At 36.7% G+C, this 15,784-nt stretch overlaps 1 protein-coding gene and 1 pseudogene across 1 annotated transcript; both read right to left on the reverse strand.

Moving 5' to 3' along the window:
* Positions 1-547: 547 nt before the first annotated feature.
* LOC114627041 lies at positions 548-1,467 on the reverse strand (annotated as a pseudogene).
* Positions 1,468-11,968: 10,501 nt separating this feature from the next.
* On the reverse strand, positions 11,969-12,868 carry LOC114627049 (vomeronasal type-1 receptor 90-like). The gene has a single exon (XM_028774718.1). It carries the CDS (start codon positions 12,866-12,868, stop codon positions 11,969-11,971), a length of 900 nt encoding a protein of 299 aa, XP_028630551.1.
* Positions 12,869-15,784: the final 2,916 nt, after the last annotated feature.

Raw genomic sequence — 15,784 nt, forward strand, 5'->3', positions numbered from 1 at the left:
CATGCTGGCCCAAAACTCACAGGTATAAATACATTATAAATTAATAGTTTTTTTTAAAAAATGAGAAAAAACTTTTTTTATTGGATATTTTATTTACAATACAGATGTCACCCCCTTTCCTCATTTCCCCTCCCCAGAACAGCCTATCCTATACCCCCCTTCCTTTATGCTTTTATACCATTTTGATTACATACATGTATTAAGGTCAGTTTTAGGTTGAGGGTCTAGCAATACAATAGATGCAGATAGTCAAGGAACAAGCAATATAATAAACACAAATAGTCAAAGAAAAAGCAAGGCATTAAACCCACTACATGAACACCCCTGTGATCACTGTTTCTAAGGGCTTATCAGGATGACCAAAGTATCTGAGCCTACTTCCCTGTCCTAGCCCAAGGCCATTTTCATGTCTGAAGCCTACTTCCTTGTTCTAGCCTAAAATTTAGATAACTGTCTGAATTACTTCCTTGTTCTAGCCTAATATTTAGATTCTTGCCTGAGATTACTTCTTTGTTGTAGCCTAGGATTTAGATTCCTTAAAAATAAAACTCTGATGGTACATTGAATGCATGTTTTCAGCATAATTATTATTCTGTTATCTGAACTGATTTGTACCAAAGGAGTAATTGTGGGAAAGGCATACATCACAAACTTCTGAACCCTCAGGATGACTGGGTCGTACCTCCACAACAGGACTGATGTGGATGAGATGATAAAGTCCACCCAGTACATGACCACAAAGACAACCACCAGCAGCAAGATGGTCTGGGTGGCCCTTTTCTCAGGGGATGCTCTCATGTTGCTGATGCTATGAAGATGCTTGCATTGCCTCTGATGTCTGCACAAGATAATCACCATGTATGTGCTTGTGGTCAACATGATTCCTACAAGAAACACATCTCTGGAGGTTGTCACTGTAAAAACCAATCCCCTGATGATGGAGCTCATGCGGAAGAGTGAGCAGGATTTAGTGACCTGCATCTGGTTGGTCTCACTCACATTAGTAAAACCACGAACATAGAAGATCCGGTTAGTACTGTAGGACAAATTGAAAGACCAAATACACAAGAAAACATAGATCATGTATTTCTTTAGTTTTTGCTTAAATTTTGCCAACAGTGAGGGATTTGGACTGACAGTGACAGCCTGGAACACACTCAAGAGGCATGTAGTGCAGATAGAGAGGCCTCTCATCACCCTGCTTATGTAAAAAGTTGCCTTACATTTGAAGTCATTATTAATGTCCAGTGACTCAAACAAGTCTGTAAGCAAAATGTCCCCTCCAGTGAGGAACATCATTATGTGAACAAAGGTCAGTTGACAGGAGATGAGGTCTGTGGGCTTAGGTCTGTGACCGAGGATTATGAAAATATAGAAACAAAGAAGAAACATATTGGCTGAGACTCCAAGTCCAGCTTGGAAATAAAGAACATTCTTAAATGAGGACATAAGTGAAATTGTGTTCATCTTAACAGCATAGTGTATGTTTATTTCAAATATCTGAAAAAAATAGAGTATACATCAAGCTTGTGATACACTGGATAATATGACGATATCCTTACTTTGTTTTTCATACTAGTCGAAGATTGGCTTGTCTCTTTAACTCTTTATGTTCCAGATCTTACATCATAGCCTGCATTTTATGTGCCTTCCACGTATGTCCTGTATAAACACAATATTATAGACAATAAATGCACTCACACATATTTATACAGATTTCATAATTTGTGAGCTTGTATTAAGCCCATGTCTCACACCTTAGAAATCGAGTCCTGTTTGTTTAAATTGCCTCATTTCATACTTAACACTCAAAACAGCTGTGGTGGGCACAGAACATTAATCCTATCTGTACACCTGAATAAAACTTATGTTGATTTGGAAAATAGTCACAAAAGATATAAAAAAATTGAGGTGAGTCCATAATTTTACTGAGCTCTACTTTACAACCGTCTATGTCAGGACGTATAATTCTAATGAAAGCACAGTACTAATTCGTGATACTCCCTCTATATTAATTAGGAAATGTCTTCTTCAATTCATCTATTTTTGTGTTTCTTTTCCCAAGAAATCCATAATCTGAATTTAAGGCTAGATACAGTTGGAGACTAATAGTGTACTTTCCACAACCTATAATCATTAATTATGATTATAAATATCCATAGATGGCAGCCAATTTAATTCCCATTCCATCACCTTTTATGACACTATAACTCCAGGTTTAAAAAACTAACTCTCAGCTTCCATGGCAAGTACTGTTTTTACTTTCCTTTTGAAGGAAATTGTAAGTTGTTAATAGAATGAGAAGATATGGTTTTTCGCCATTCATGTTGATATTTTACCTACCTCTTTCTTCTGTATTTATTTTCCCCCACTCTAAGAAGTCCTCATTTCCTATATTCCGGTTAAAATACTTGTACTGTGCGATTTGATTTTCTATTGCTCCCACCCCAATCCCATTCTGGCAATGATTCCCGTTTCCTTTCCTAGTTTCTGCAGTTACTATGTAATCACACATGAGCATGTAGCATTTGGAGCCTCCAACAAGAGGGAACATGTAACACTAAGAGAATCACTATTTTCCAAACCTTATGGCAAACATGAACTTGCTGAAGATGACCAGATTGTGATGCATTTGGGAATTTCTAGTTTAAAACAGATTCCTTCCCACGCAATGGAAACAGTCTCCAGTGTTATATGTCATCAGCACCCACACATGTTTTGTAGTTTCACTCAACAATCTTTCCTTTAGTGCCCATATTTTCTATTTGGTGTGGTTACCAGGATCAATTTATTATGGAATTAACTTAATTTAGTACTTTAAAGTCAGCTCGTGATAGAGAAATAGAAATCAACAACCCTGGCCCAGAATCTCGTGAGAAGCCTAATTTTATTTTCAATTTTGTTAGTATAGTCCATATACACAGATGAATGCACGCATATATGTATAGAAAAATACAGACGATAGTGCCAGAGACCATTCCTAAGTATACTTAAACTTACCAGACTAGAAAAATATCGATAAACACTAAATTAGTTAACATTTGTTTTATATTCCTAGCTTAAATTCCATATAAATAAATGCATATAGTCAGTTACCTTGGGAAAAGCAGTAAAATGAGAAAATACAAATTACAATTTAAATGTACCTTAATATGCACTCCTGCACACCAATAAATGTGTGTTTTGTTTTTTACCCTCTAAGGTATCCCAGGTATTTTGATATCGGGATGGAATATTAACACAGTTGTCCATACCTAAGTGGATCCATAATCTTAGAATCATCAAAGCACACTCTCAAGAGAATCTTCTGTCAGATATGCTTGTGAAAAGGTTGAGACTGGAGCTATATTTTAAATATATATCAGTGTACAGTCATTGTAAAACGTAATGGGCTTGATGATATTTTCTTTTAATTTATAATACCCATTGATCACATTCACCCTATGAGCCTTTTCTTTCTCTATTCATTTTTCTACTGAGCTCTATCCTCTTTCCAATACCGACTTCTACTGTTGCATACACAATAAGAATTCAAATGAAGTGAAATCCATGTTGTTCCTAATCATAACACTGATATTTTTATGTCTGAAAGCATCTCTTTTATTTACTTATGGTATAATATAACTGAAAAGTAAAATTCCAAGCAGAGACTTCTCTAATCATTTATTACAGAATTATTCTAACACCTACTTACAGCTCTCAATATAATGAAGAGAAAAAGAAACACTCACGGATCTGGACCTTTGAAAGACATCTATGTGGAATAAGACCTGAAGAATTAGTTATATGGGAGAAATGTTATTAGCTCAACTCCCTCTACACACATACTTATCATGTCATCTGGAGAAGGCAGTTTTGACTTTAGGGTTGTTAGAAAGTGGTTCCATCAAATGGAAAAGTGAACTTCCCTAATTCCAGGAGAAGAGTAGAGTAGGAACAGCTGAGCTCTGGGTTTCCCATGTGTGAGCTATCCTCTCCAGGCATTAACTATGTGCATGTGTATTAATTGATACAAACCTTTGTGGACAACAAAAGTAACAACAGCATCCTATTTAAAAGAAGTAGAAAAACATTTTACATCCATCCTGCTTCTAAAATGTTCATGGTGTCCTCCATATGTGCTTGACAGTGGCTTCATGGATTCACCTAAAAATTAACATCTCTTTTGCTAAAATCATGAAAATGTTACCTCTACTAAATATCCTTGGGGAAAGCTATTTTTCTTACAAAGCAAACAGATAGGAGGTAATATAACTCTATTATCAGCAGAAATCAGTCTGTTGGGCTGGAAGTGTTGTTCACTTGATAGAGTGTGTAGAAGTATTGTGTATGCAGGACTCCATAAAATAAATCAAATCTTGAAATTATAGGTACAGGCCAGAGAGAAGTATCCCAAGTCAATGGCAAAGAGAAGGCCTTCAACAAGATCATAGAAGAAAACTGCTACAAAACCACACCCATACAAATATAAAGATCACACAGAGCAGAAAAAGACAAGAGCAGAAACAAAATTCTTTATGCCTCTTATAGATAAAACACTAATAATACAAAACAAACCTGGATTGAAAGCTCTATGAGGAAAAAAATTGCAAGTGACAAAGAAATCTCATCAAAAGGAAAAGTAAACTTTCCTAATTCCGGGTTAATAGAGAAAGAACAGCTGATTTTTCAAGGTAAACTTTCAAAGGCAGAAGTATCTACCGAAATGCCTCTCAAGTTGTAAATGACAGTCAATCTAACATAGTACACCTAGCAAAACTACTGCTGTGATTGAAGCAATAAGAACAAATGTCCACAATACTTGAACTAAAGAGATAGACAGCGTGTGTGTGTGTGTGTGTGTGGTTTGTGTGTGTGTGTGGTTTGTGTGTGTGTGTGTATGTGTGGTATGTGTGTGTGTATTCAAGTTATCAAACACAAGGTAATATGGGAAAGATTATTTTGGGCTGAAGTTAGGAATGAGAATAGCAGAGAAACCGTGAAAAATATGAAATTATAAGTATGAAAACACAAAGTACCACTGAGAAAACAACACCAAAAACCAACAGTAGAATGTCCAGAACTAAAACACACATTTCAATAAATACTCAAATATGAATGGACTCAATCCTCCATTCAAAATCACAGACTGACTGATTGAATCAAGAAATAAATTTATCTACTTTCTCTAAGAAACCCATCTTAGTTTTAAAATAGGTACCACTTTAGAGTAAAGGGATAAAAAAAAAAAAGCACTCCAACGGAACCAGAAAAACAGGAGGTGTCATTATCTTAACACTGGCCAAAATGGACTTTGAACTAAAACTAATCAGAAGAGGAACCTTTCATTCTAATCAAGGGAACACTTGACCAAGAAGTCATCAGCATCCTAAAAAAATATGTATCATATTCAAAGACACACAGTTTCATATAAAAGAAAATGCACAACTGGATTAGAAGATACAGATTAAGAGGAATCCATTAACAGTGGTTGATTTTAACACCCAACAGGAGTTTTGTCCTAGGCTTGTAAACTTTTTGGTGTGAGAATTAGGATACTTGCCTTTCTCCAGAAACTTGAGCACTTGGACAGTCTTGAGGGCTCTCTCTCTCTCTCTCTCTCTCTTACACACACACACACACACAGACACATACACACACACACAAACACAGACACACACTACTACCTCTTTCATTTTTCTGTCTTTCTTTTTATATCTCCCCGTTTGCAGCAGAGATAACATAATTAACTGATCAGCATTGGATCTTGGCTCTAACATTTACTTTGAGTCTGGATAACTGAAGATAATGTTAGGGAGTTGGAGAGACACAGAGAGACTCAGTAGGGGACTTGTCATTTTCCTATACAGTAACCATGGAAATGAGGAAGCTATAGGTAGGCATGGTGTGTAATTAGCGCCTTTCTTCAAAACTAGCATTGAATTACTTGATATCTACTCAAAGAATGAAAGTAGATCCATGTTCTGGATAGTTCATGTCAACTTGACAGAAGCTAAAGTCATGTGACGGGAGGAAACCTCAATTAAGGAAATGTCTCCAAGGGAGGAGGGCTGTGATCAGGATGTGAATCTGATAAAATAAATCAATGAAAAAAAAATAAGAGAAAGAAACTGAAAATATCTCCAAAAGACCTATTTGTAAGCAAGTCTGTAGGGTACTCTGAGTGATCGACATGAGAGTTACGTGATGTCTTTTCTGGGCTTGTGCTCCTGGATTCTAAAAGAAAGCATATTGCAAACCAGTAAGCCACAACCCTTCATGGCTTCTAGATTAGCTCCTGCCTCCAGGTTCCTGACCTCTTCAAATTTCTGTCCTGACTTCTTCCAGTGAAAGACTATCATATGAAAGTATAAGCCAAATAACTCTTTTCCTCCTCAACTCACTTTTGATCATTATGCTTGTCACATGAATAGTGAGCCCAAGTCAGGTTGGTATGATATTGGTGTATTCCTTTGAGTGACCTGACTATATGCTTTGGGAAAGACTGAGGAAATACACTGGACCTTTGGATTAGCAAGGCCACTGAATGTTGAGATCTTGGTGGACTGTTCTATAGGAGTTTGGAACCTAAGAGAACAGTGTGGATGATGGAGGCCTGGCTTTTGTAGTTTCATAGGAAAGATTAAAGACTCTATCAGGGCCATTTGTTATTGAATGGAGATTCTATGGTTCTGATTAGCTGGGGCTGATGCATCAGCTGTTATTAGCAAGAAATCAGAACTACTAAAGTGAAATCTTTTTTTTTTTTTCCTGGAATTCTCTATTCTTATCCACAGAGACTGAGAAATTAGTGGTGATTGGGAAGACACTAGCATAATTGAGTTAAAAATCTTAAAACTATTCTTGAGAATTCACCACACAAAATTTGTGTTCCAGAAACAGGTAATGAATTTAGTAGTATATGAGTAGCACATATGGTGCAGGTTTTGATGGTATGAAGGTCATGGAGAGCATCTACATTCCTGGAACTACTCTTTTGAAACTCAGATTGATACTATGATATCTGTGGACCAGTTGTTTCCTCAGGCCCTGAGGAAGAGGACTGCAGATGAACAGGCACATGGCAGGGTGCCTAAGTCAAGGGTCATTCTGGCTGAGTAGGGGAAGCTGCAAGATTTATAGACTAAAAATGACATCCAAAATAAATGTGTGGTATCAAGAGTTTGCTGAAGTACTTCTCCAAAGATGTATTACTGTGAAGGATAAGGTATACCTGAGATCCCTTTTGTTTAATGTTGATGAAAAGCTTTTTTACTCTCAGGGCATTTAATTTATTTAAATGGATTCACTGTTTAAATCTCATTTTTCCGGTAGAAGAAAAATGGCTCAGTTGTAAAGAACCCTTGCACTCTTTCAGAGGACTCAATTTCAGTTCTTAGCACACACATATTGAAACTTGAATCAAGAGTTTTGCTGGTAAACACTTCCCCATTACTCTCAAGAAGAACCTCTAGGGTTTTACTTGGGTGACTATACACTGATTAAAAATAAACTATCAGATGTTCCAGCCCTATTGGATATTGATTTTGAATTGGCAATGATTCTGGGAGACATCAAAAGCATCGTGACTTTCACCTTGAAGTATTTGCTGATGGTTGTCTGGTGATTGATAGATTATGGCTAACATCTGATTTACTATGGGGCCCCAACCTCAAGGTCTGCTTATTTCCATCATCCCAATATGTGACCTTAAGATATTTGTCTTAGAAGATGGATGGGTCAACAAAAGAAAGAGCACTTATGTCACAAGTGATAGTGGCTCAGCAACAGATTGATATTACCCAACAATTATGAGTTCTAATGTTAAAATAGTTATTTTGTAGGTTTATAGAACAAATACAAATATAAGTCAAGGCAAATTTAAAATGCATTAATAGGTATAGGAGAGAGGCATGAACCCTAACACAGGAGAAGCTTGTTTACAGTCACAAGACATTATCTGCTGACATTCTTATTATTTGAATTGGTGGAATCTAGTATCCTGCTAAATTGATAGTTGAATAGGAATTCTTTATTATAATGAAATGTTACTTTCTATTAATATCTTCTAAAACGTTTTCGTTCTACCTAGCATTATGAAGTAGCAATTCAGATATAGAGTAGGACAAAGAATGGCTGTTCCAGAGGCTAAGATAATGTCATGAGTCTCTGATCTTACAAAAGTCCAGTTTCTCCACAGTCCTGAAATGCCAATCTGTCCACAAGTGTCTGCAAACACAGACTCTTTCTAGGAGTTTTTTTTTTTCACAACCATACACCGCCTTTTTAAGGAATTCTCATTCACAGCAGAATCCCCACATTTGTTCCCTCACCTGCTGTCTGAGGGCTATTATGGTTAGAAAAAAACAAATGGAGGCCATTGGAGTTGCTCTTACCAGGAAAAATACTGATCAAAAAACAATTTTACATTCCCAGAGGGATTATAGAAATCAGTTGCAACATGAAGGACTAGAAAGGTGCAGAGGTAATGGTTACTCCCACAAAACAGTATATATGATTTGACCTGTGTAATGGGTCTGCCTAATGCTGCTTATATTCTAATGCAATTTGGGTCCCCAAAACTTCCCCACAGAGAAGAGAGTTAGCACGTAAGACACTGAGGGAACCTGCCCCAGTTAATTCTGATTGGTACATAAAGATGTCAGCAGCTAATAGCTGGGGAGAAGAGACATGGGTGTGATTGAGATCTGCGCTCTTGAGACCAAGAGGAGAGAGGGGAAAAAGCCTCCACAGGATAGAGAAGTACGAGCAAGAGAGGAACAAGGAGAGCTGCCATGAGCTAGGGCCAAGAAAATCTGACCTACCTAGGTGGCTACTTAATTGGAGCTAAGACCAGCCCAGATGAAACATAGTAAGTAATAATTTCGGTTATAGATAGGAAGTAGATTCAAACAGCATGGAGTGTAGGCAGCTGCATTGTGTTATTTAAAGCATACAAAAATATAAAGGCTGTGTGTGTGTGTGTATGTATGTGTGTGTGTATATGTGTGTGTGTGTCTCTGTGTGTGTGTGTATGTGTGTGTATGTATATGTGTGTCTGTGTGTGTGTCTCTGTGTGTGTGTATGTGTGTGTGTCTCTGTGTGTGTCTGTGTGTGTGTGTTTTCATCTGTGAATATAAATGGTCTAATGTGGGAAGAAACCCTGTGCTTGGATTTTTTTAGAAAATATTTTTTACTACAGGCCATTGTAGAAAACAGATGGAGAATTCCATGGTGGAGTATTCATTTACAGAGAATGATGGTTGATTATGAGTAACTCAGTGAGGAAGTGCCTATGATTGCGCTTGACAAACCAGATGTGATTTCTTTTTTTTTTGAGCCGATTCATATATCCCCTGATACATGTAATCTTATAGTGACCTCACTTATGATTTCTAAAAATATTTGTTGATAAAACCTACCAAAATCAATTCTGTTTTTATTTGACAATTTCAGGAGTAAATCTTTACATTTCTACCTCAAAGTACATTAATTCTCCAGCCCCACATCATTTATTAGTTCAAAGGGATCTTGATCCTCTTCCTCATCCTGAAGATATCATGCTAATCCACTTTATTGATGACAGTACTGTATTTCAGAAGGTAAGTAGAGAGTAGCATCTTTGGAGGTCTTGTTGATAAAACACATGCACATTAGAAGGTAAGGAAATAATTCCAACCTAAATTCAAGGTCTTGCTTTTTAAATTTTTTTTATTGGATATTATATATATTTACATTTCAAATGTTTCCCACCTTCCTGGTTTCCCCTCCACAACCCTTCTATCACATCCCTCCTATCTCCACCTTCTATGAGGCTGCTTCCCCACCCACCCACCCAAATCCGCCTCACCACCCTAGTATTTCCCTATGATGGAGCATTAAGCCTTCACAGGACCAAGGGGTTCCCCTCATATTGATGCCAGATAAGGCCATCCTCTGCTACTTATGAAGCTGGAGTCTTGGGTCCCTCCATGTGTACTTTTTGGTTGATGGTTTGTCCTTGGGATCTCTAGAGGGTCTGGTTGGTTGATACTGTTTTTCTTCCCATGGGGTTACAAACATCTTCAGCCCCTTCAGTTCTTCCCCTAACTTCTCCACTGGGGTCTCTATGCTTAGTCTAATTGTTGGCTGCAAGCATCCAAATCTGTTTTGGTAAGGAACTGGTAGAACCTCTCAGGAGACAGCTATATCAGGCTTCTGTCAGCAAGTACTTCTTGGCATCAGCAATAGTGTCTGAGGTTGGTGGCTGCATAAGGGATGCGTCCCCAGGTGGGGCAGTCTCTGGATGGCCTTTCCTTCAGTCAGCTCCACTGCTTGTCTTTGCATTTCCTTTAGACAGGAGCAATTCTGGATTAATATTTTTGAGATGGGTGAGTGGCCCCATCCCTCAACCCAGGGCCTTGTCTAACTCTAGATATGGTCTCTACAGGTTCTCTCTCCCATTTGTTGAGTATTTCAGCTAATGTTATCCCTGTTGGGTCCTGGAAGCCTCTTGCTTTCTTGGCATCTGGGACTTTTTGGTGGCTACCTCCAGTTCCCCATCCCCCACTGCTATAAATCTCCAACTTCCTGACTTCTGTACTGGATTTTAGTGAGATTGCTTCTAGATTGTCTCTATTTAATTTGATGTTGGCTGTTGGTTTGCTAGATATTGTTTTTATTATGTTTAGGTATGGAAAACTTGTATAACCACTCTGAATATCAATCTGGCGTTTCCTCACAAAATTAGAACTTTGTTTATTGCCTTGCTTGTTCTTTGACTATTTGTATTTATTTTCTTGCTTGTTCCTTGACTATTTGCATCTATTATATTGTTAGTTTCTCAAGCTAGAACTGACCTTAATACTTGCATGTAATTAAAATGATATAAAAGCAAAAAGGAGGAGGGGGGATGGGATGCAAATTTCTAGGGAGGAAAAATTTCGGAAGGGGATGACATCTGAAATGTAAAAAAATATCCAATAAAAGAGTAAAAAAATAATTATAGTAAGACTAAATTTGAGTTAGTTTTTATTTTATTTTTTTTTTAGATAGCCTGTGATGCTGAACATTTTTTCTCAGCATTTGTATTGCAATTTTTGAGAACACTCTGTTTAAGTCCATGCCCTAGTTTTAAGTAGGTCATTGTTTTCTTAATGTTTTATTTTTGTGTACTTTGCATACTATAGTTATTCACCCTCTGAGAGAGAGATAGCCGGTAGATATTTTTCCCACTCTATAGGTTATATTTTCATTCCAATTATGGTGTCTCTTGCTAAACAGACACATTTTAGTGTTATGATGTTCTGAGTTTTAGTTGCTTTTAATAACTCTGCTAGATGTGTCCAATCAAGAGTCTGTTCCTGTGCCATTGAGTCCAAGCCTATTTCCTACTGCTCCTCTATCACAGTCCAACCAGGTCTAAGCTGGGGTTTTAAACCAATTGTAGTTGAGGCTTGTATATCAACTGAGAGCTGGATAATGAAAATGTGGTAGGGTGGGAGTTGAGCCAAACCAACACCTTCTCAGAGGCTCTGATGATAGCACAAAGGGAACACTAATTCTTTGTATTTGTCTGTGGAAGACTTTGCAAGGTTTAGCCTAATATTAGGGCTTCAGAGGAATCAAAGTTTGGATCAGTCATATATTTATATAATGAAATGTTATTTATGTATAAAAATAAAATTATAGAATTTTAACATAAATAGATAGGGCTGGACACAATAATTCTGAATGAGGGAAACCAAAATCTGGAAGACAAATAAAATGTTTTTTTCTCTTAAAAAATGCTTATAGTACTTGGTATCTGTAATGTCTAAAGAATATATGTATGTGATACCACAAACTTTATTTTGAATCATATGAAGAATGTCACTTTGTTACTTGAACAATTGAAGTTTAAGAAGGATCAATAAATTAGAACAGGTGTGACACTTGTACATATAAATAAAAATAAGTGAATCATTTTTAAAGAAAGAGAAATTATTATTATTATTATTTTTTAGAAAATCTAGTGGCACTTGTAGTACAAGTTTTTCAGTACACTGATTATTCTCTTATCAGAACTTATTTGTAGCAAAGGAGTAATTGTGGGATAGGCATACATCACAACCTTCTGAACATTCAGGATGACTGGGTCATATATCCATAATAGGAATGAGGTGACTGAGATGATGAAGTCCACCCAGTACATGACCACAAAGAAAACTACCAGCAGCAAGATGGTCTGGGTGGCCCTTTTCTCAGGGGACGCTCTCAGGTGGCTGATGCTGTGAAGATGCTTGCATTGCCTCTGATGTCTGCGCAAGATAATCACCATGTACACACTTGTGGTCAGCATGATTCCTACAAGAAATATATCCCTGGACATTGTCTCTGTTAAATTTAATCCCCTGATGATGTAGTTCATGGGGACGAGTGAGCAGGATTTAGTGACCTTCATCTGGTGGGTATCACTCACATTGGTAAAACCAACAACATAGAAGATCCACCTACTACTGAACGACAAATTGAAAGACCAAAGATAGAAAAAAGCATAGATGATGTGTTTTTTTACTTTATGCTTAAATTTTGCCAGCAATGAGGTACTGGGACTGATAGTGACAGCCTGGAACACACTCAGGAGACAGGTGATGCAGATAGAGAGGCCTCTCATCACCCTGCTTATGTAAAAAGTTGTCTTACATTTGACGTCATTTCCAAGTTTTAGTTTCTCTAATATCTTTGCAAACATATTATCCCCTCCAGTGAGGATCATCATTATGTGGATGAAGGTCAGTTGACAGGAGATCAGGTCCATGGGCTTAGGTCTGTCACCTAGTATTATGGAAGAATAGAAAAAAAGGAGAAATATATTGGCTAGAACTCCAAGTCCAGCTTGGATATAAAAGACATTCTCTAATGAGGACATAAGTGGAGAGTATATTCATCTTAAGAGCGTAGTAGAAGTATATTTCACATATCTGGAAAAAACAGTGTATACGTGAAACATGGGATTAATTGAACAGTTTGTTTATATCATCATTCTACTTTGTCTACTAATTCTTCGTTAATCTGTCTCTTCAACTTCTGATATTCCAGATTGTACATCATAGCCTACATTTCTATATACCACCCATGTATCTGCTGGATATAAAAATTCCTACACATAGTAGGATAGTAGGATAATAAATGCCTACACAGTCATATCTGTTCGGAATGAACACTTTGCCTCGTGCCTTAGTAGAATGCCTTACAAATCCAATCCTATTGATTTCAATTTTCTCATTGAATAGTTAACTAAACAGGAGTGATGAGTAGAGAATATTAATCATATCCATCTAACTGTACAAAATGCAAGTTGGTCTGGGGAGTAATCACGGAAGCAATTCAACAAGTCAGGCAAATCTGTCTGATACTCCATAATTTTACCATGCTCTTTTGCAATTATCCATGTTTTGCCTCATAATTCTGATGTAAGCACAGTAATAATTCATGATTATCTCACTATTTTAATTACCAAAATGTCTATCTCAGTTAATTGTTTTCTAATTTTTTTCTCCATGAAAAAAAATTTTTATACCCTCAGAATTTAGAACTGAAAACACAGGTACATTGGGAGACCATTAGTGTTCTTTCTACACACTATTAATAATTTAACTATTACAGTTATAAATGGTCCTAGATGGATTCCAGTTCACTTCCCATCATATTAAAACCCTTTGTGAATACCAGTTAAGGATTAAAGAACTACTACTTTCCCTTCCTTTTGTAGGGAAGAAAAGTAAATCACTAATGACATGTTTCTGTATGGTTTTTTTTTCTAGCCATTCAGATTGTTATTTTACCTTACTCCACTCTTCTCTGTATATACCCCTCCCTCCAATTTCAACTAAGAACCCACCCATTTTTCCACTTTCCTTTTTGATAAATTGTGTCCTGCTACTTCTTTTACCCTTTTCTTCTCTTCTTCTGTGTGTACCTGCCTCCTCCTTACTAAGTAATGCTGTCTTTCCCATTTCCTGGATCAGATAATGGTATCCTGCTATTCTTCTGTCTCTTGCTCCCACACTCACCCCTATCCTGCAGTGGTCCGATTTTGCTTTCCTGGTTTCCGTAGTTTTTAAAGGCTACGTAATCACACCAGATGATGTGGAGCTAAGAGCCTCCAAAAAGAGAGAACATGTGACATTAAGACAAATACTCTTTTCCATACATTATGAAAGATATATAATGCTGAAGATGAGCACAATGATATTCTGCTTGGGAATTCCTGGTTGAGACCCTACATTGTCAAAAACAAGATCCCAAGTGTTATTATATATCATTCGGACCCAGAAAGTTTTACAGTTTCTCTCAACAGTCTTCGCTTTAGTGCTTATGTAACTTATTTGGTCTGGTTACTGGGATCATTTTATTATTCAATTGATTTAATTCAGTACTTTAAAATCAGCTTTGTGATAAAGATAAAAAATGCTTACACTGACCCAGAATCCTGTGAAAAACTTGTACCTAATTATATTTTCAAGTTCACTTTTATATTCCACACATAGAGACACATGCATGCATGCATGTAAAGAAATAACGTGAAGTTAGTGGAAGAGACCATCCTATAATGTTCCCATGAAGATGACATGATGAATCACACATTTTATATTTATATTATTTTTCTGGCCCTAAAATGTTTAATCTAGCAAAGGAATAGATTCATTTCAATTGTCAGAGCCAAGCATCTAATTCTCTGATTAACATACATTTACAGTAACTGCACACTGATATTCTGTGTGCAGAAACGCTTTGGGACTTAGACTGCAGAGATGGATTAGTGTTTAAGAGCACTTTGAACTTTTGCAAAGGACTTTGGTTAGATTCCCAGCAATGGCATGATGGCATGGGACAATCCATTGCCTGTCACATGGAATGTTGGTGGTACACATAAATGCAAGCAAGCAAAAAATTTGCATACGTAAAACAAAATAGATGAATCTTAAATAATTATTTAAAAACTCCAGAATAATACTTAACTCCAGCTCTGCTCTCTAAATGGAAAGAACATTAGTCATATACCAGTTTCTAAATTTCAAATGCACAAGAGATATATAGGTAATAGTTTTATATTATTTGTACTTCTACAATATATTAATATGCCCATGTAATATGAGCAATATAAAAATATGATACTATAAGGTAACAAGTAGTAATCTGAAGAATTTTTTTCCTTTCCCAAAGATATGTTCTTCAGAGATTCTTTTCATATCCACTGCTTTGTAAATGTTTGTCAAATACAGAAAATGACACATCTTCTAATTTTCTCATGTGGCGTATTTCTCTGTGGTTCACTGAAGTCAAGATTGGACAAGAAAAGACCACAGCTACCATGACATGGTGTTGGATGATATACTATCCACTGTCAGCAACAAGAATAAGTCTTTAAGAATCTCAGGAGATGAAGACCTTAGCCACCCAATCTAGTTCCATGGAATCTTTATGGAATAGAATAAGACAGAATAAACACTGATCACTTATTAAGGTATTATTTCATGCCTATTACTGGATACACTTAAATTACTGAAACGGGTGAATTGTTCTTTGGAAATTGAGTTTACTACATGTGTAGCAGTAATCTCACAGATGCTGACTAGAATTTTACAACCTCACACTTATGAGTCAATTTCCTTGAGATGAAGCAGCAGCGGCAGAAGAGTCACTGCAGACACTTTGTGGAAACAGTCATACTCAGATCTTCATTACAAGTTGCATGGCATAATTTTGTGAAAGATATGAAATTATTCACTGGGAGTGTGTGTTTGTGTGTGTGTGTCTGTGTGTGTGAGTGTGTGAGTGTGTA

This window comes from Grammomys surdaster, unplaced genomic scaffold (genome assembly GCF_004785775.1).
Source record: "Grammomys surdaster isolate TR1022 unplaced genomic scaffold, NIH_TR_1.0 242, whole genome shotgun sequence".
Taxonomy (NCBI): Eukaryota; Metazoa; Chordata; class Mammalia; order Rodentia; family Muridae; genus Grammomys; species Grammomys surdaster.

What these genes read in the sequence shown, in the direction of transcription:
- LOC114627049 (XM_028774718.1), bottom strand. Translation starts at nt 12,868, where the DNA reads ATGTCCTCATTAGAGAATGTCTTTTATATCCAAGCTGGACTTGGAGTT.